Source organism: Pseudophryne corroboree, chromosome 7 (assembly GCF_028390025.1).
Source record: "Pseudophryne corroboree isolate aPseCor3 chromosome 7, aPseCor3.hap2, whole genome shotgun sequence".
In the NCBI taxonomy this organism is placed as follows: domain Eukaryota; kingdom Metazoa; phylum Chordata; class Amphibia; order Anura; family Myobatrachidae; genus Pseudophryne; species Pseudophryne corroboree.
In genome coordinates, this window is record NC_086450.1 from 192470172 (window position 1) to 192492736 (window position 22565).

At 44.2% G+C, this 22565-nt stretch overlaps 1 protein-coding gene across 1 annotated transcript in view; it reads left to right on the top strand.

Annotated features, from left to right (window-relative positions):
* The window catches only part of LOC134944944 (sterol 26-hydroxylase, mitochondrial-like), a 193172-nt gene that overhangs the window by 97118 nt on the left and 73489 nt on the right, over window positions 1–22565 (top strand). Inside the window, exons 3-5 of the mRNA XM_063933891.1 lie at window positions 3795–3994; window positions 5648–5845; window positions 17138–17301. Coding sequence (XP_063789961.1) covers window positions 3795–3994; window positions 5648–5845; window positions 17138–17301 — 562 coding nt within the window. The remainder of the gene's footprint in view (window positions 1–3794; window positions 3995–5647; window positions 5846–17137; window positions 17302–22565) is intronic.

The following is a 22565-nucleotide window of genomic DNA, read 5'->3' on the forward strand; positions in this document are numbered from 1 at the left end:
CCTGCAAATAAGCAGACCTTGGCCAGATGGATGGATTAGAATGGTGATTGCACAAGCTTATGTACAGGCTGGACTTCCAGCTCCTGCTACTATCAAGGCCCATTCTACTCGGTCTGTTGGACCTTCTTGGGCGGCCCGCCGTGGTGCGCCCCTAGAACAATTGTGCAAGGCGGCTACGTGGTCCTCAGTGAACATGTTCATCAGGTTCTATGCCTTTGATACTTCCAACTCCCAGGATGCTTCCTTTGGACGCCGGGTTCTTGTACCCGCTACAGTGCATCCCCTCCCATGAGGAACTGCTTTAGGACATCCCAGATGTTATTCCCTGTGGAATACCAGTGTACCCTGCTGCAGAAAAGGAGATTTATGGTAAGACTTACCATTGTTAAATCTCTTTCTGCGAGGTACACTGGATTCCACAGGGCGCCCACTCTGACGCACTTACTTTCTTTGGGTTTGTTTGGCATCAGCCGCTGGTACCTTTTCCTGTCGTGAGAATGTGGTTATCTGTGGCTACTAACTACTGTTGTCTCTTTTACCTGCTACTGCATTGGACTGGTTAACAAAACTGAGCTCCAGTGCCTGGAGGCGGGATATAGAGGAGGCGGTGCAGTGCATCCTGGGAACAGTCAAAGCTTTAGCCTGTTGGTGCCTCGGAGCAAGATCCAACTCTACTCCCCGATGTTATTCCCTGTGTTATCCAGTGTACCTCTCAGAAAGAGAGTTAGCAATGGTAGGTCTTACCATAAATCTCCTTTTATCAGTCTCTCCTGTGAATGTACAGCTTTCATGTTTCCATACCCGATCAATCTATAAGCAGCACTACACTGCATTTCTGTGGCAACGTGACATTCCATTGATGTTTTGTTACACAGTAAAATATGACCTTCCTCCTCTGTACACTGCACCCGAGTCTGCCCTGCAAGTCACTCATACCCCTTTCACACCGCACAAATAACCCGGTATCGACCCGGCATATTGCTGCGTCGGCGTGCGGTGTGAAAGCGCCATATTCAAAATCCTGGGTCGCAGGACCCGGTAATTCAACCCGGGAATAAAGCAGTTATTTCCGGGTTGAATACCGGGTCAGTGGCAGCGTAAACGGGCTCCCGGGTCAATGCAATCCGGGACCCGTTCACTACAAGAGGGAGAGGCGGCGCGGAGATGATCTCATCTCCCAATGCACCCCCGCTGCCGGCTCTGCCCCCCGCCGCTATGGCAACCCGCCTGGCATATTGCCGGGTCAGGGGAAGGCAGCAGTAGCGTCCAATGTCAGATCCCACCCGGGAAGGACCCATTTCCAATTCTCAGGTGGGATCCGGCATTGGTGATGTGAAAGGGGTATCCTAGACCCTCCCTTAAGATGGACCTCTGCATACACAGCCAATCAGCAGTTTTTAAGCATAACCTGGCTTGGATAACCCGGGTCGCATACCCTCCAATATGTTACACATGATAACTGGTACAAATTAGGAAAGGGGGAGTGACCACGGGTCCCCTTTCCTCTACTTTCAATGTTAACTTGGAGAGTCAAAAATTGCTACAAAGCTCTTTTTGGCAGGTACAGACCATAAAAAATAGTACTGTACCTGCCAAAAAGGTACAGTTGGAGGATATGGGGTCTAGCTGTTTACACTGAATCGTTCTGTGGTTCCAACCCTGGTAACCAGGAAATGCAGTGGTAGGGGCATATGTTTAGGGGTGTGGCCAGCCACCACAGAGACTTGGCTAACCATTAAGGTATGTACACACGGTGCAATATTTCTTTCGCTTTTCACTGTATAGTCAAAATCGTAAGAAAATATAGTGCATATCTCACTGTGTGTATAGTCCTTGCGATGCCTATGTGCAGTCCCACGGCATCGCAAAGAAAAATAGACTGTGCAGGCAGCCCAACATTGACTATATCGGTGGGGCCAGACTCCATGTGTACACAGCCTTAGAGAGTGCATGGGCTGGACCCCTTGGTAAATATATATACAGGGTGATTCAAAAGTCGCAGTACACCCTTTTGTTTCAAAAACTGTGCAGGAAATGGGAGAACTGAATACTCCAGTAAGTTATGGGTGAGTTGGACTATCTTTTAGGGCAGGGATGGAGAACCTTTTTTCTACCAAGGGCCATTTGGATATTTATAAAATCCTTCGGGGGCCATACAAAAATTATCAACTTAAAAATTAGCTTGCCCCCAGTCACTTGTTATGCCCGATTAGATTTGCCCACTTTCACTTGTTTTGGCCCATTAGATATGCCCCATCAGTTGTTATGTCCTATTAAATATGCCCCCTGTAGTTATGCCCCATTAAATATGCCCCCTGTAGTTATGCCCCATTAAATATGCCCCCTGTAGTTATGCCCCATTAGATATGCCCCCTAGTAGTGCCGCTTACACACACACACATTAAAAGAAAGGAAAAAAACCACAATGCTTCCCAGCCCTGCTCCTGCTTCCAGACCGCTGCCCTCCCTCTCCTCAAAACTATGGGAGAGATGTCGTGACGTCTCTCCCATAGCACCGCACAGCCACACATGTACACTGCCTGAGCCAGAAGCTGGAGCTCAGGAGTGAGCTCCTCCTGCCTCCGGCTGCTGTTGAGGAACCGGGCGCCTGCTGGTGGTAAAATCTCAGTGGGCGCTCGACATCTCCTCTCGTTTAGGTGAGCCTGGCTGGGCCGGATCAAGTGGCTTTGAGGGCCTTATACGGCCCTGGGGCCTGAGGTTCCCCACCCCTGTTTTAGGTTATGTACCGAACATGGGCGCCATCTTGAAACTAAGTCAGTTTTCCCATTTTCTGCCGTTTTTTAAACAAAAGGGTGTACTGCAACTTTTGAATCACTCTGTATAGTAAATACTGCTAGTACATGCATGATAATGTACCACATTAAAAACAGCAATGCTCTGTAGAAAATACACCATAGTACTGTGCAGTATAAGGTAACATATGTACCTTATCATTCAAGTGCATAGTTTGGGACCTGATCTCTAGTGGAGGAGGGCCCCCTGGCAGTGGGGCCCACCCAGGGATTCCCCTGCACCCCCTGTGAGCCAGTCCAATCCTGCTAGTAACTGCCAGGGTCGAATTCCCTAGTCACTCGACCTGGGTTATTTTTCAAACTGTGCTGTGTAAGCGGATGCGACCCGGCTTCCCGTTCACTGTGAATAGGCAGGTGGCGCTTGGAGATCATGTGATCTCCAAGCGCCACCCCCGCAATATGCCGGGTTGGAGACTTCAGTGAGAAAGGGGGCTGAAGCGGGTCGCAGCCGGGTAGCACCCGTGTCAAGCTCCCGGCTGCAACCTGCACTATTTGGTGTAAAAGCGGTATTACACTGCATCATTGCCTAGGTCCATCCCAGGTAGCTACTAGGGTCGGATTCCCTGATCACTCGACCTGGGTTATTTTCCAAGGACCCTTTTACACCAAGCTGTGACCTGTGTAGACCCAGCAATAACCCGGGTCAAAAGCTCGGTGTAAAAGGGGTATTAGATTCCAAAATGACAGCCATTGGAGTCATTGCAGTCTTTTGAGCTGCTGTGACAGTGCAGCTACTCACACAGTATGTTCCTGCAGCCTGTCAGTCAATCTCACCTCTATTTAAACAGAGGAGCTGCTGAGTGATAATGAGTGAAAAAGAGCATAATGCACTTGTTTACTTAAATATAAACAATCCAGCTATTTAATTCAACTATACAGCTTATGATCGATAAAATAGTTTTACTTGCTATTTAATATTGGAAGTAATTTGGACATTTCTGTGTATACCAGTATGACATTCTAACCATCTTGTTATCCCAGACAAGCAGAGAAATGGCACGCTCTACGAACAGTTTTAAACAAGAGGATGCTGAAGCCGTTAGAAGCTAAGACCTATGTAGGGAGCATTAATGAAGTGATCTTAGATTTCATGGTCAGACTGCAGGATTTACGCAAGGAAAGCCCATCTGGAGATATGGTCAATGATGTAGCAAATGAACTGTACAGATTCGCCTTTGAAGGTACCAATGACTCTAATTATATGGAAAACATTTACTAATTTGCATGTTTTTTTTCTTTTGAGCTAGTATCTTTAACTGTCTTGGATAAATCAAATAATGATTATTGATTAATGCCTAAGTACTGTTGAAAACAGTGAGCACCAGTTAAGTTTTTCATTTCATAAGATGATTAGTAGGGTAAAGAATTAAGTGGAAGAGCAATTGTTTGACAATATAACGATGATGATTTTGATTGTGTCTCCCACAACCTTGGATAACCTAGAGCAGAGGTTCCCAAATGTGGTCCTCAAGGCACCCCAACGGTCCAGATTTTGGGGGTAATTCCAAGTTGATCGTAGCAGGAAATTTTTTAGCAGTTGGGCAAAACCATGTGCACTGCAGGGGGGGCAGATATAACATTTGCAGAGAGAGTTTGATTTGGGTGGGTTATTTTGTTTCTGTGCAGGGTAAGTACTGGCTGCTTTATTTTTACACTGCAATTTAGATTGCAGATTGAACTCACCACACCCAAATCTAACTTTCTCTGCACATGTTATATCTGCCTCCCCTGCAGTGCACATGGTTTTGCCCAATTGCTAACCAACTTGCTGCTGCGATCAACTCAGAATTAGGCCCTTTAAGTATATCCATGCTTTTCCACAGGTTACTTAATTAGTACCTCAGTCCATTTTATTTAAACTTCTGTGATAAGCCATGTGTTTGGGAACCTCTGACCTAGTTTTTTTTTTGTTGTTGCTATCCTCAGTGTTTTCTAACACTGACCATTTCCTATAATCTGAGTGATTTTCCATGTGGCCAATGTGATTGGCTGAATTTGAAAGATCCAGCTGATGTTGATCGGTTTGTCACATGGTGAAGATTTTTGGGACAATGATTGGCTCTGATCAGTATGGCACTTTTTGATCCTTTTTTTCTATATAGTGAATGCAGTTTTCTTTATATGTATTGTTAGGGCTTTACAAAACAAGACATTCTAACAGAGGAGAATAAAATTACCCTGATGGAGACTGCAGGGTGTGCGGTGCACTCAGGCCCCTGAATCAGGGGAGGGACGCATTTTCCCAGCAGACGGCAGGATGTAATAGAGTCCGAGATTGCCGGAGGTGCGGGATGCTGGCTAATCTCTGACGTTTTTTTAAAGCAAACGGTATTTACAATAAAAACATCCGAGATCGGCCGGCATCTCGCACCTCTGGCGATCTCGGACTCCATTACATCCCGCCGAATATGCGCATACACAGTAGATTCTGGCAAAGTATCAGAGTTTTCTCCGCACAAGCACCAACGCCAGGAAGAAGGGCTTACATGGAAACTGCAAACGTGTTTCCACCTTTGATAAAAACGCCCTTGTGCGCAAGTACTATGAAATAGATGTTTATAATAAAATTGACAATTCAGTTTATTATCAGAAAGAAAATGTTAGTTGAGCACAGGTCCACATTATTCTCAGCAGTGTAACCAACATCATGGTAGCCTATGTGCCAGCTGTGTGACCCAGAGTGGCGTTCCTTTCTCCATTACTCAAAAATTGCTTTTCCTGTAGATATGGTCACAGCTAGTTACACGCCTGGTTATCACAGCAACTCAGAGTTTAATTCAGCACAAGTGCTTGTCAGTAGGTTTACCTTTGATATTGTCTCTCTTGTCTCTCAGGAGTTTCCTACATTGTCTTTGAGACCCGAATTGGCTGTCTAGAGAAACAGATTCCTCCAGAAACTCAAAGGTTTATTGACTCTATTGGGCAAATGTTCAAGAATTCAGTATATGTGAACTATCTTCCAGAGTGGACACGGGGAATCCTGCCCTACTGGAGACGTTATATTGAAGGTTGGGATAATGTCTTTGATTTTGGTAAGTATGAATTGATTATGCAACAAGTATAAATTAAATGACAAAGAGATAACACAAGTATGAGATCTATTATCTATTCCGTAAATTGTTCTCCTCACAGTATGAGGACCATCCCTGGGGTCATGTTTGTGTGTATGTCATGCCCTGCATCATTACTTGTATTGCAGCTCCCTTGGCATTGAAGAGACTTTACTAAACTGTGATTTGAGCTACAGCTTTCATTCACTTTATCCCTTGACTCATCCTTGTACTTTCAGTGATATACAGCCAAAATATTTTGCCAGCTCTTCTGGCACTACAAGTGCCAACATGCACTGACAGTGTTCTTACATGCTATTATAAGTGATGCTACAATAAAATCTAAAACCTATTGCCCCAATCATACTGTAAATAAATAATGTCCCTATAAATAAGTATATTTTAAGTACACCTCAGCCAAACACACAAAAGAAGCTGCTTCTGATTGGCTGCCTGTGAAAGGAATTAATAGGAATGTTATTGATTCAGGGCCTAATTCAGTAAGGATTGCATTTGCAAAGCTGTTCACAGCAGCTTTGCAAATGCAATCCCAATCCTTAGCAATTCAAATGCAGGAGGAGGTGCATAGCATAGCACCTCATTCCTGCAATTGCGATAGCAATACTGCGATCGAAGTCCGGGATGAACTGCAATGTTTATCTGCAACAGCAGGCTGAGTAAGCCTGAGCTTACTCAGGCTTGCGAGGCTAAGGAAACTGTGTCTCGCAATGCAGTCCTTGGCCTTACCACTCCCGGAAAACAGGGGGCGACACAACCCTGTTTCCGGCAATGCCAGCGGCCTCCACCCCCGTTCCTCTGTCCAAATGCCTCTGCCTGTCGATCGCAGGACTCGTTCTGTACATGAACAGACACGCTATCCAACCTGAAATAAGCTCTCAGTGCATCAATGCTAGTTTGGTACTGCTTACTTTGGTGTAGCTGGGTTATAGCATAGACTGTGGCCCTCATTCCGAGTCGTTCGCTCGGTATTTTTCATCGCATCGCAGTGAAATTCCGCATAGTGCGCATGCGCAATATTCGCACTGCGACTGCGCCAAGTATCTTTGCTATGAAGATAGTATTTTTACTCACGGCTTTTTCCTCGCTCCGGCGATCGTAATGTGATTGACAGGAAATGGGTGTTACTGGGCGGAAACACAGCGTTTTATGGGCGTGTGGCTGAAAACGCTACCGTTTCCGGAAAAAACGCAGGAGTGGCCGGAGAAACGGGGGAGTGGTTGGGCGAACGCTGGGTGTGTTTGTGACGTCAAACCAGGAACGACAAGCACTGAACTGATCGCACAGGCAGAGTAAGTGTGGAGCTACTCTAAAACTGCTAAGTAGTTTGTGATCGCAATATTGCGAATACATCGGTCGCAATTTTAAGATGCTAAGATACACTCCCAGTAGGCGGCGGCTTAGCGTGTGTAACTCTGCTAAATTCGCCTTGCGACCGATCAACTCGGAATGAGGGCCTGTGTTTGTAGAATAGCACTGTTGCCTCCATAAGAAATAAAAACTATTGTCCCATAATAAACATATAATGCCCCCATAATAAAATACCTATTCAATGTCCCTGCAGTAAATTCATATGTAATGCCTCCATCAGTAATTAAATATATAATGCCCCATAATTAATAATTTGTTTTCGCCAGTAGGGTCCACAGGTTATCCACAGGATAAACATTGGGTTATAAGGTAGCGTTAGCGGAATGGCACCAATTGATCAAAGCTTTCGGCCTCCCAGAATGCAATGGGCCAGTCTCCTATATCCCCGCCTCCTGACTCAAGCAATTCAGTTTTTTGTTTGGTGCGGCAGGAGCCGGACCATGGTCAACGGGCTGCTAGTTTTTAGCAGCGATAAGCTTTTTATTTGTATTTTTATAGTCTTCCTCTTTTTTGAGCGATCTTTCTAAAAAGTGTCTTATACGTACCTTAGAAATAGTCACTCCATCAACTCCCCACCAGATTGCGACAACGTTTACCCACATGTACAGTGCTGTTTCATCGGGCGTCTGTGTAGGATGTACTAGCAAGTCCAGCAGACGTTACCAGGCTGTGGCCGGAGCACGAGGAGAAGGTAAGGCATCGGTTCCGCTTAACAGGGGTAATTCGAGACACAATCGCACTGTTTCGGGATGGATACTACCGAACAGTCGCTGACATGGCTGCCACCTCGGGTGCACCAGCACTAGGCCTTAGGGATCATAGGCTCAAGGGGTAGTATGAGGCCGCGATGGGTTGATGTCAGCAGTGGGGGGTAAGACGCTCCCCTGGTCGCCTCTCCTCCTGGTTCATGACTAGTTTCCTCCGAATCTCCCGTCATGAACTGATTTCCCGCTTTCGTCTGAGATGCTAGATACTAACTAACGCAGTCGCAGCTTAGGCGGCTGTGTCACTGATGTATCTGTGTTCACTTGGGCGTCTGTGTTCACTGATAACGGATGTGTTCACTTGGGCGTTTGTGTTCACTATTAGCGTCTGGATCCACTCAGCGTTTGCTAGCGTATTGATCGATCCTGGAAGCGGGGTTAAGTCTCCCTGTATCCTGCCCTCCTGGGGCAAGTGATACAGCACTGAGGGGGTCATTCCGAGTTGATCGCTAGCTGCTTTCGGTCGCTGCACAGCGATCAGGCAAAAAATCGGCACTTCTGTGCATGTGTATGCTACGCAATGCGCACGTGCATCGTACCATTACAATGAACGATGTAGTTTCACACAAAGTCTAGGGAAGCATTTCAGTCGCACTGCTGGCCGCAGAGTGATTGACAGGAAGAGGGCGTTTCTGGGTGTCAACTGACCATTTTCAGTGAGTGTTCGGAAAAATGCAGGCATGGCTGGGCGAACGCAGGGCGTGTTCGTGTCGTCAAAACAGGAACTGAATAGTCTGAAGTGATCGCAAGCACTGAGTAGGTCTGAAGCTACTCTGAAACTGCACAAAATTATTTTGTAGCCACTCTGCGATCCTTTCACTCGCACTTTTGCTAAGCTAAAATACACTCCCAGCGGGAGGCGGCATAGCGTTTGCATGGCTGCTAAAAACTGCTAGCGAGCGAACAACTCGGAATGACCACCCGAGTCTCTACTTAGCATTGGGGTACAAATAGTTCTATAAGTGTCTATTGCATATGAATCTTGTAAATGTTTACTGCTGTTTCTTTCGCCTGTGTGACTGAATACATTAAAAGTCCTATATAAGGCAATGCAGTAATATGTTTTACCTACATACCTGAAATGTATCTGTAGTTGAATATGTGCTCATATTGCCAATGAACACTAATGTATAACAATGTGACTGATTGCTAGTATGGCTGCTGACTTATACTATGTTACTGTCAGTTTTGCATTCTCATATATCTGATCCTCATTGCTGGTGCAAAGCAGGGAGGGATCAGATTGTATATTACTTTTGCATTAAAGTGATTTCAGTCACAAATTGTGTAGTTAACACCAGTCAGGTGTGTGATGTGTTTATCATGTCAAAGAGAGGCAAGGTGAAGAGGATACACTCTCCACAGCAGTACCTACATTGATATCATGGTTATCATGCAAAGCAGGGTTATCCTCTCAAGATCTGGTTCAAAATGTTATAGTTTCAATAAAAGCCTCCTTAACATGCCAAGGCAGACTCAGGTTCAGGCAGAACCTTCATTGGTATCATTTGCACATTTTTTAATATAGCTGAGCGAATAGTGAAAGCTTTAGTACCAGGTAAGGTTGCCCTATTAACCCTTACATGTAACATTCTCCCTGGATTATGACACATCCAGTTCAGGAAGTTGCAGCCTTTCAACAAAAACAGACATGTAACATCTTTACAGTCTACACGTTTCAGAAGGGACACTTCGGAGATGATTCCTCACATTCTAGGTCTGCATACAGAGATGAAGACTAAGTTTCCAGCTCAGTAGGTATATCTGAGCTAGTCAATATTATGAAAGCCATTCTGTCCTTAGAGGAGGCAGCAGAGCCTTTGTTAAAAAATCAAGGCACCTGTGTTTATACATCCCAAAACAGTCAGATCTGATTTTCCGGAGTCAGAGCAGCTGATGGAAATCAGGCAAGAGGGTTGGGTCACAACCAGTAAGAAGTATCCTCTTTAGGTTGGGGATTGTCTGAATAGGGAGGTTGCTCGCAAAGTAGATACGCATGAGATTCGACTCGTGCGTAAATCAACATTACCTCTTCCTTCAACATCTGTAAAGATGTAACGGATAGGGAAATGGATGGTTTTCTTAAAACAGTTTTTCCCTGTCAGGGGCAGAAGTGAGGCTGGCCATCACCAAAGAATGGATGGTGAAAGGTGGCGGCCTGGGCTGATGCAATGTAAGATGATCTTTTATTGGCTACTAGACAAAAGTCCCATATTGCACATAATAAACAGGCAGCTATTTTTATAAGAAGCAGCCTTGGATATGGGTACAGTAGCTTCTTAAGCATCAACCTCAGCAGTAACAGCACGCAGAGCGGTCTGGCTACGTACATGAAAAGCTGACTCAGAGTCCAGAAGGGTACTAGAGTCTTTGCCTGTACTGGAGATATTCTTTTTGGTAAAGAATTTAAGCTATATTCTGGAGTCTGAAGCAAACTCTAAGAAAGGGGAGTTCTTCAGTTTACAAGTCTAAACCTAAGTTTCCAGCTTTTTGGTCCTTTCGGACCCAAGGAAAAGCGAAAGAAAAAGGGTCACTGCAAACAGTCCCAATCAAATAAGTCTGGAAAGACTAAAAAGCATTGAGCTACCAGAGGGCCTGCTTCCAAACCAGAAGATAAGCCATCAGCCTGATGGCACAGGCCTCCACCTGGGGTATCCCAGGGTGGGACGCCGGCTTCTTTTATTTGCACAGAACTGACAGCAGTCCAACACAGATGCCTGAGTGCAAGAATCAGTATCTTATGGTGATGCGTTTGCACAGTTGAAGAGTATCCAGACAGCAATGCGAGTGATGGGATCTATGGTATCTACATTTGACATGCTGGAATATGCTTAATTCCACTCAAGGCCCCTTCAACGTCTGATGCTTTTCAGATGGAATGGACTGCATCTGACGATAAAAACCCAGACTATGATCCTTCCTCAGGAAGTAGGAGGTATTTAGTCTGGTGGCTACAGACATCCCATCTGGACAAAGGGCAATCCTTTTGGATCTCAGAGTGGGAGATTCTGACAACGGACGCCAGTCTTCAGGGCTGGGGAGCAGTGTCAGAAAAGTGTAGCTTCCAGGGGCAGTGGACCAAGGAAGAAAAGTTGTCTGCCAATAAATATATTGGAACATCGAGCCATGTGTATAGTATTCACTCAGGTAAATGACATAGTTCAAGGAAAACCGGTTCAAATTCGCCCAGACAGCAGTAGCGTACCTCAATCATCAGGGAGGAACTCACACCCAAAAAGCAATGAAGGAGGTAAGCTGCACGTTAAGGTAGGCAGAACTTCATCATCCAGCGTTGTCCGCAGTGTTCATTCTGGGAGTCCAAAACTGGGAAGCAGATTTTCTCAGTCGACACGCCATTAATGCAAACGAATGGGCTTTGCACCCCGAGGTTTTCCAGACTCGGGTAGACAAGTGGGGGTTACCGGAGATAGATCTCATGGCGTCCCGTCAGAACAACAAAGTTCCCACATACGAGTCAAGAACAAAAGATCCCAGAGCAACCTTTGTGGATGCCCTGTCAGTAAGATGGGACTTTCACCTGGCCTATGTGTTTCCACCGATCGCCCTATTGCCCAGGGTTATGTGAAAGGTAAAACAAGGAAAGGGTGCCGCAATACTAATAGTTCTGGCTTGGCCCAGAAGACATTGGTACACAGATCTTAGAGGCTGTCAATGGATGTTCCATTCCTACTCCCTCAACGTCAAGATCTACTGTCTCAGGGTCCTTGCAATTACAAGCACCTGGATCGATTGTCTTTGATGGTGTGGCTCTTGAGACTTCCATCCTGAAAGCAAGAGGATTCTCACAACAGGTAATTCAAACAATACTCAGAGCAAGGAAACCATCCTTAGCTCATATTTATCACCAAATATGGCAAGCCAATATTCAATGGTGCAGTGACCAGAAATTTGACCCTAGGTCTGTCAGAGTTTCCAGAGTTCTAGCATTCCTTCAGGCAGGAATGGACAAAGGTTTACGGGTGGCCTCCTTGGGAGTGAAGGTGTCAGCAATGACTGTATGGTTCCAAAAGAAAATTGCTAACCTACAGGATGTTCGCACGTTTTTCCAGGGAATGCTTCACATCCAACCTCCTTTTGTTCCTCCTGCAGTGCCTTGGGATTTAAGTTTAGTCCTAAAGGTGCTTCAAGTTGCCTCATTTGAACCATTAATGCAAGTAGATCTTGAAAGGCTTACAGCTAAAGCTCTCTACTGGCTATTGCTACAGCTAGAAGAGTTTCAGATTTAGGGGCATTGTTATGCCATCCTCCTTTTCTGATTTTTCATCCACATATAGTGGTTCTCAGAACCAAATCTGGTTATCTTCCTAAGTTAGTCTCTAAATTCCACCTTAACTGAGAAATTGTAGTCCCGGCCTTCCATGGGCCAGACCTTTCTGCGGGAGATGCTTCATTGGACGTAGTCCATTCCTTAAGGATCTACGTGGATCATACCAGTGCCATCAGAAAGACAGACAAGAAAAGATGGCCTGCTGACAAGAAGACACTATTCTCAAGCTGATCTCCCTATTCCGACTAAAGTCTCTGCTCACTCTACTCGTAAGGTAGGTCCTTCATGGGCAGCACAATGTGGTGCTTCAGCTGAACAGGACACTGAATTCGGGCGAAGGATTCTCTTGTCCAATCAAGAGCGTCCCCATCACTAAATGTGCTTTGGGACATTCCAATGTTTTCCTGTGGATAACCTGTGAACCCTGCAGGAGAAATATGTAGTTATGGTAGACTTACCGTCGATAACTCTATTTCTCATAAGTCCACAGTATACACAGGGATCCCACCCTGATGCACCTGATTTGAGGATCCTTTCACCTACTAAACGGTAATCTCTTACTTCTTGTATGGAAGGGTGTACATGTGTGTTCTTCTTACCTGATTAGGGCTCTCTATGATGCTCCTGCCTTGAGCTTTGGAAAATAACTTAATTGCCTGAGCCAGGAGGCAGGGATATAGGAGACTGGGCCGTTGCATTCTGGGAGGCCGAAAGCTTTGATCGATTGGTTCCATTCCGCTGACGCTACCTTATATCCCAATGTTTATCCTGTGGATACTGTGACTTAGGAGAAATAGAGTTATTGATGGTAAGTCTACTATAACTACATATTTTTCCAACATAGAAAATATAAATTCTGTGCCCATAATAATTACTCGCCTAACCTCTTAATTTTTTCTTAATCTAACGTAAACCATTAGGAAGATGATGATCAACTGTGACTTTCTCTGGTAGGGCTGCTGCTTCTTCCTCCAAACGGACTACCTTATGTAGCGATAAGCTAAATTACAAGTTCTTTCTAAAACCATGATCAGTTGACTACTGACATTAGACATCTACACAATACAAATCCGTTCTCCCAATATGAAGCTACTTTGGACCTTCTCTCATTTCTAGAACTTTTAAATATTTCTATTCCGAGTTGCGCAAATTGAATGGTTAATAGCAGCCTCCTATACTCTAACAGGAGAAACACCAATCTCCTCACCAACATAAAAACCAATACAAATACAGTAGGTAAAGGAATAGGCGCTACTAATCATAAATGTTAATGCCAAAATATTTTAATTTATTGATACAAATTGATAACATAATTCATTTGAGATAAAGTGCATATGCAATATTTACATTCATTTACAACAAAAAGGTACAGCAATGGGCACCACATTTGTCCCTAGTTATGCAAATCTTTTTATGGCCTACTGGGAAGTTTTGTCTATTGATGGTATGAGAACTGTGGGGACAAACCTGGTATCCTGGTAGCGTTTTATAGACGATTTGTTTTTTATCTGGCGTGGAGAAGAGGAATACTTGATACATTTTTTGTGATTTTTTTTAAACTCCAATAGTTATAATATACATCTGACTTTTTTGAAGAGTAAGGAGAGTTTAACTTATCTAGATCTTGTGGTATATATACAAGAACAGCAAATATACACTAAAACATACAGGAAAGAAATGGATACCAATGCATTTATTAATATGAATAGCGAACATCACACCAGATGGTTAGAAAACATTCCATTGGGACAATTTAAGTGCCTAAAAAGAAATGGTACTGATGAGGATGTTCTGGACGGTTGAATGAAATGTCCCAGAGATTTGAAGAAAAGGGTTATACAAAGAATAATCTTTCAAAAGCTAGAAACCAGTTAAGTCTAGTTAAAAGAGAGGATCTATTGAAAGAGAAAATGAAAAAGAAGTAAGAAAATTCACCATATGAATGGGCCTTCATAACCCAATATGGTCACAATTTAAGAAAATTTAAAGTATTTTTAAGAAAAATTGGAGAATTCTAAAGGATGACCCGGTTCTGGGACAATCCATGCCTGACAAACCTATCTTTATTTATAAGAAAGCAAGATCCCTAAAAGATAGATTAGTAAAGAGTAGTCTCTTGGAAAATACATCAATAAGAAGTTGCACTAAAGGATTCCACCATTATGGAACTTGTGTAATGTGTAGGGCCACTACTAAGCATAATATGGCTAGGAAAATAACGGAGTTTGAAGTCAACAGAAAAAAATATAAAATCAATAGTTTTAGCTGTGGCCAAATATATGTAGGTAAAACCAACCAAGCTTTGAAAACTCGGGCGGCTGAACATATATATAATATTAAAAAAGGCCTTGTGACACATCCCCTATCGGAGCACTTTTGTAAAAAACATAATAATAATGTAAATCATATTAAGCGCTTTATAGGGATCCAACAGATAAAATCTAAGTGGCAAAATAGAAATATAGAAAAGGCATTAGCCCAGGGAGAAGTGAGATGGATATTCAAATTAAATACATTAAAACCAATGGGTCATAATGTAGATTTCAAATTAAAATGGTTTTTGGACTAAGGAGCATACATTTTGTTTTATTTTTATTCTCTTATATATGTTCTTATAATTAATTATTTTTTTCTAAATCTAACATCATGGAGAAATATTCTCTAAAGGAAACAGAAACTTCCCCACTCCACGGTAGGGTATGACTTTGCGGTAATACGAACTATGGCAATAGATTATATGGAGTGGGGATCAGTACTGCTTTCCAATAAACAAATGAAGAAACAAATGGAAATGTGAATTATAGCCTATGAAGAAAAAAAACATCGTTTTGCATATCAAAAAGTCAAGGAATTGTTTATGGCACCCAAATAAGAAATGATTTACATTTGTTTCAATTTGGAAATATGTTAAAAGTTATATGGAATCCCCGCTCCGTGACCCGCAACCGGAAGTAGAAGATGACACGCACGCATCACTTCCGTCCAGATGGGAATACCATGGAATGCAACCGGAAGTTAGCTGTGAACCGCAAATGTCACTTCCGGCCGCAAACAAACAGAAGTGGGAGAGGCAGTACACATCCGGAATGGGGGTTTAAAAAGCCCACAACAAACACCGCACACTATCCGTTCTTAAAAAAGGTCCTTTGGACCGGAACGAGTTGCACGGACCTGTTTGCTGTTAACCAGGAGTGAATCTGCACAGGAGGGACTTACCATTTTGGCTTTTATACCATCTGCAGTGGTGCCATGCTCTCAAGCCCGGGACCTCTTCTTTGCTTCATATATAAGCTTATCCCACCGCACCCCATTTTTATGGTGAGGTATTTTATACATCTAAAACCTGCACTGACACTTTATGGATCGCACTGTGATGTATATATTTTTTAAAATGTTTTTAAATGTTTTTATGTTTGAGAATGTAAATAAATGTTGGCATATGCACTTCATCTCAAATTAATTGTTTTATCAATTTGTGCCAATAAATAAATTAAAATATTTTGGCATTAACATTTATGGTTAGGAGCGCCTATTCCTTTACCTATTTGTATTGGTTTTCATTTCTAGAACTTTGTTATGTTGGTTACAGTCAAACCTTTGGCTCCCACAGTTCCTTGTATTTCCAGTTTGGAATCCTATTCCTTTGTCATTCCTTGTGCTTTACTGTACCTCAGTCATCTGTACCATCTACTGACCTCTTGTTGCCATGTATCTCATTACACTCAGCTCTAGTATCCTCAGACCTCCTGGTGCCTCGTTCCTCATTACACTGAGGTACAGTATATTGGGCCTAATTCAGGTTTGTTAGGAAACCAAAAAAGCACACTTATGGGAAAAACCATACTGCACTGCAGATGGGGCAGATGTTACATGTGCAGAGAGAGTTAGATTTGGGTGGGGTGTGTTAAAAGTGTAATCTAAATTGCAGTGTAAAAATATATCAGCCAGTATTTACATGCACAGAACAATGTAACCCACCCAAATCTAAATCTCTCTGCACATGTTACAGTTGCCCCACCTGCAGTGCAAAATGGTTTTGCCCATTAGTGTGCTTTTTTGGTTAACTAACAAAGGGCCTAATTCAGACCTGATCGTAGATGAGCTAAATTTAGCACATGTACGATCAGTCACACAGGCATGCTGGGGGATGCCCAGCACAGGGCTATTCCGCCGAGCATATTAGGCCCGACCCCCCCCCCCCCCCAGCACAAGTACAAAAGCATTGCACAGCGGCGATGATTTTGTACTTTAGGAGTAGCTCCCTACCAGCGCAGCTCCTACGCGCTTGCAGAGAGCTACTCATCGATGTGAGGGTCGCATTGGCTGTGTGTGAAGTCACGCAGCCGCCACGCCCCCCCCCCCCCGCACGGTTCGGGCCACTCCTTCTCACCCAGCGACCGCCTCTGCGATCACAGGGCTGAGATGGCCGCCAGCTGTCTGGCATGCGCCAGCACACTGCGGCGCTGGGGCGTGCGCAGTTCAGACCTGATCAGCTGCTGTGTAAAAACGCACAGCACTGATCAGGTCTGAATTAGGCCCAAAACCTGAATGACCCCAAGTGCCACAGACCTCCTGGTGTCTCGTGCTTCATTTAAGTCTTTGCTATCCTCTCATGTCCCTATGCCAGAAGACTTTCTACAGTTAATAGTGTACATGGAGATATGTGAATAACACTATCGTCAGCTTACAGATAACGCCCTTATTCCTCTATTCATGTTCTATCTGAGAAATGTTTCTAAGATGTCTGCAGTATTTTGTGTATCACTTCTTTGTATTCTTCTATAGCAGTACTGCAGGATGGCACTAAAATTACCTCATTATTTTCCAACCCAGGAAAAAAGCTGATTGACAGGAAGATGAGTGAGATACAGTCCAGAGTGGAAAAAGGGGAGGAGTTAAAGGGGGAATACCTGACGTACCTGCTGTCCAGCGGTAAACTGACCTTGCCTGAGGTATACGGCAGTGTGTGTGAGCTGCTGCTGGCTGGTGTGGATACGGTGCGTAATCTTTATTTTAAATCCTCAAGTTGACAGTTTTACTAAAAAAAAAAAAACATTTAAAAAAATTATAGCAAAAGAGATCTGATGATAGTACTATAAAATCAAAGCCTAAAAGTACTCTGAATTCCGCAATCAGAAATAGTATAAGGCAGCAATCCTATATATCAGGCAATAAAGCATGGTGGCTTTATTCCCAATATTAATTCAGAATAGCCACACTTAGGGGGTAATTCAGACTGGATCACTGTGTGGAGTGCGCACGCTCAGCGGCTGCACTGCGCGTGCGCACCCTGGGAGCCCAGTGAGATGCTATCAGCATCTCACTGGCTGCGATCGCCTCTGCCTGATTGGCAGGCAGAGGTGGTCACGAGGCGGGAGGTGGCATGCCAACAGTATTAGAACATGTCCGGATCGTTGGTTTGCGGGCCACGGTGGCTGCATGGCATCACACGCAGCCACTGCGACCCGGGATGCGGCCAGTAGCTCCCTGCAGGAGCTGCGCTGGCAGGGAGCTACTTGTCAGGTACAAAAGCATCGCCGCCGTGTGATGCTTTTGTACCTGTGTGTGTGTGGAGGGGGGGGGGAGGTAGGGCCTGACATGCAGGGTGGACTAGCCCTGTGCTGGGCGTCCCCCCACATGTCAGAGAAGCTGATCGTAGATGTCCTAAATTTAGCACATCTACGATCAACTCTGAATTACCCCCTTAGCTCGCCATGGACTGCGATTTAGCAACAGTACAATACTGTACCAATCCTTAATACATAGTACAATATATGTGAACTGAGATGAACAATTGATCAAAAAGTAGTACAATGGTGGAAAGCAGAATTGTTGAGAAAAAAAATACAGAATCTATGGTAAAAAGTCCAATACCTGTGCTATGTATCGTTTTTATGCTTTTGCAACAGAAAACCTAATCCTGAGTACTTAGGGGGTAATTGAGACCTGATTGCGTTATTTGCAGCCCTGCGATCAGATAGTTGCTGCCAGGGCCGGACCGGCCATTTGGCACTTCTGGCAAATGCCAGAAGGTCCAATGGGCTGGTGAGCCGGTCCTGTCCACAGAGAGCCGGGAAGGCTGCGCTGAGCGCAGCTCCCGGCTCTCTGGTTTGTCCCCCGCTGCCTCTGCCCGTTGCTAAGCAATATGGGGGCGTGCTGCAAGTCTACGTCCCCTGACTCACGACACGCCCCCATTTGCACTGTCCGCGCACCCTTTACATGGCGCGCATGCCCCCTTTCTCATGCGCGCACGTTTGCCAGGGCCGACTCGAGTCCCCAGTCCATCCCTGGTTGCCGCCTACGGGGGAGGGGTAAAGTACTGTGCAGGTTTGCGATCGCTTTTGTAGCAGAGCTGCACAAACATCAGTTTGTGCAGCCTTTGCTCAGCCCAGGACTTACTCTGCCTCTGCGATTGTTTGCTGCTGATCAGGGGCCGGAGCTGACGTCAGACACCCTCCCTGAAAACGCCTGATCCTGCCTGCATTTTTGCATAAATTCCTGTAAAACGGTCAGTTGCCACGCACAAACAGTCACTTTTTGTCAATCACCTTGCGATCGCCCGTGCATTCACTTTTTTCGCACCATCTCGTCGCTAGGCACCGATGCCCGTTGCTGAGGTCCATCACGCTTGTGCATTGCGGTGCATATGCATGCGCAGTTCAGATCTGATCGCCCGCTGTGCAATAACACACAGTAGCAATCAAGTCTCAATTACCCCCTTAGTACACTGGGCTGGATTCATAATGGCACACTATGCCGATTTTTGGGTGATTATTTTATGCGTGTTTATTGGTAAACTGTGCATGCATATCACTGCGAGTGCGCACAACCTGGCCAAATTGCTCATCTTCACACAGGGTGATTGACAGGCAGGTACCATTTGGGGGAGGTAACGGAGGGAATGGTGGGAAAAACGCGGGCACGTTGTGGCTGTTTCATGGCATTTCTATGGCTACTTCTGTGATCGCGTACGCTAATAGAGTGGATCCAGCATGTCAGTTCAGTTAGACATGCTGCCGTAGACTCACTCGAGCGGTCAATTAGGATCTGCACATACACTGAGTATGTGTAGGCAGTTGTTGTGCTTTTGAGATGACTGTGGGGGGTGTAGCTCTGTTCACTTCTGGCTGGCTGCTATACTTGCACACTTTCCCCCATCTGCAGGCAGAAAAGTCACAGCTGTGGTAATCATAGCATTCAACTATGAATCAGGCCCCATATGCGAACTAAGGGGGTGATTAAGTAAGGATCGCTTATGTGCAGAACGGGTCCTGCGATCTTGGTGCAGGAAGGCGAACATCTCTGCCTGAGTGACAGGCAGAGACGTTCAGAGGTGGGGGCGGCTGCCTTTCGGACAAACAGGAGCATGATGACCGAGTCCTGACAAAAACAGAGGTCCTTAATATAGGTCAAGACTGCAGCACCAACTGGACTTACACTTGGGGGTCCACAATTAAAAAACACAGAACAAGAGCGGACTCTTGGTGTTGTCCTGGATAGTGGCTTATATATCAGGTTTCAGCCACAATCAAATCCTCATTCTTTCATCGGAGGGACATAGCCAGAATCAATCACTTAATTCCCTCAGAAGATCTGCCTAAAGTCATACATACATTTGTATCATCACGCCTAAACTACTGCAATGGCCTCTACCTTGGTCTCCCAGAAAAAGAATTTCACCGCTTGCAGATGGTACAAAATACAGCTGCCAGGCTATGAATCAACCAGCCCCATTCTAGCCACATACTGTAGCACCCATTCTATACTGCCTCCACTTGCTGTGTGTAAAATGGCAAATTGTTTTTAAGATTTACTTTTTGACTTACAAAGCCCTGAGCACTGAGATACAAACCAGGTGTGATAGAGGCACCAGAGCAGAGAGCAACACCTCAGGCAAGAAATAGGAACTGCGCTGGTTGTGACATGTGCAGGGTGCTAGAATGAACATAATAAAAAGGCTTAATCAATGATAAGCTGCACTTTACTCAATTTAATATTAATTCAAGGTAGTTGCTATTGGAAAAAAATGTTTCAAGCGCTTTCCTTGTATTAAATAACTCGGATCGATTTTATGCACTCAATAAAATCTATGAAATATATATATATATATATATAAAATAATAATGGGTTTTATTTAAGAAGCCATTATCTATGCTGATATACCAATGTAAATAATATGTTAATAAATAACTCAGAGTATTAGATAAGGTCTATGTGATCACAAAACGTTTTGTTATAAAAACTCTATTAGTAATACCGGTATACTGATAACTATAATGACAGACACAAGACAACACGGACAAAGAACTAATATGACACAAATGACAAGTACAGTATATTTGAAAGTATCTTTAAAAGTGGATACAAATGTTTCAATTATGTGGGAGTTGATACACCACTGGCGTTTTACTCTCCTCCCTTCAATAAGATATATGTTAGAAATTCCTTCTTTCCAGAGTCAGGTAAAGATGAATAGTACAATGTCAGTCCCACATGGTAATTTGTGCTTTTAGGGAATCTTCCCCGCTGTCAGGTATTTCAGTAAGTCCCGTACCACTCGGTTTGGATTACACAGGCAATTTTACCTTTAGTGGCTCTCACCGGTAACTGAAAGCTGAAGTCACGGCTCTTGGGTAATTAGTACCTTACAGTCCTGTGAGCTGCAGCTCCATAAACTGATAGCCCGTACAGACTTGAAGCGCCGTTCTCCACGTCCTCCTCCTTCTTACCAGGATCTTCCATCCTCGGTGTTCGGCATCAGGCAAGGATCACGGCTGGTGGCGATCAATACTCTCTGCAATCTGCGCGTTTCGCCAGGATGCTGGAGATAGTCGATTGGATTACGTGGCTGCCTTTTATCCCATGTGGGCTCCATTTATATAGCCGCTTCTGGTGTTTTGCTAGTAATTGATTAATAATGACTTAATCTTGTCCTTTATTTTTACATACACAACACATAACGAGACTTACACAAAACAATAATAAAACAGTAGATAAAATACTTCTGTTTTTTCTGTTAACTCCTTAGAAAATAAGTATATACAGTATATACTGAGACTATTAAAAATATTAACTATTTCAATGGTGGCTGTAATAATAATGATACTCTTTTTATCAGGTCTGTAAGACTTCATTATTCTGTATCATTTATTATGTATTATTAATCTTCTTTTTATAAAAATTTGTTGGGTCTATTTAGACTCCATTTTTTTACAGATGCACATAATTTTTCGACTCTTTAATCTTTCAGAAAGGGTTTCAATTCAAAATCTATATTAAGACCTTTTGGACATAATGGGGTACATTTACTAACATTCGTAATTCCCGAAAATAGGTCAAAGTTCAATCACGAATGACATCGACAGTGTAAAACTGCAACTTTTTGAATTTATTACGATGGATTTACTAAGCTGTCGTATTCGTGTTTTTCTTTTCTTCCGATGTCGATGTCATTCGTTTTTTTTTTTACCTAATTTTACGGCAGTGATTAGCAAAACACTGCCTTTTTTTTTTTACAATCAATCTCGGCCGGATCTGTGTGATCCGTGCTGGGGTTCTTTTTTTTTTTTTTTTTTAATTAAACAATGTAAAATCCCCAAAAAAATTGCGTGGGGTCCCCCCTCCTAAGCATAACCAGCCTCGGGCTCTTTGAGCCGATCCTGGTTGCAGAAATATGGGGAAAAAAATGACAGGGGTTCCCCCATATTTAAGCAACCAGCATCGGGCTCTGCGCCTGGTCCTGGTCCCAAAAATACGGGGGACAAAAAGAGTAGGGGTCCCCCGTATTTTTAAAACCAGCACCGGGCTCCACTAGCTGGACAGATAATGCCACAGCCGGGGGTCACTTTTATATAGTGCCCTGCGGCCGTGGCATCAAAAATCCAACTAGTCACCCCTGGCCGGGGTACCCTGGGGGAGTGGGGACCCCTTCAATCAAGGGGTCCCCCCCCCCCAGCCACCCAAGGGCCAGGGGTGAAGCCCGAGGCTGTCCCCCCCCCATCCAATGGGCTGCGGATGGGAGGGCTGATAGCCTTTGTTGTAAAATAAAAGATATTGTTTTTAGTAGCAGTACTACAAGTCCCAGCAAGCCTCCCCCGCATGCTGGTACTTGGAGAACCACAAGTACCAGCATGCGGCGGAAAAACGGGCCCGCTGGTACCTGTAGTACTACCACTAAAAAAATACCCAAAAAAACACAAGACACACACACCGTGAAAGTATAATTTTATTACATACATACACACATACATACATACATACT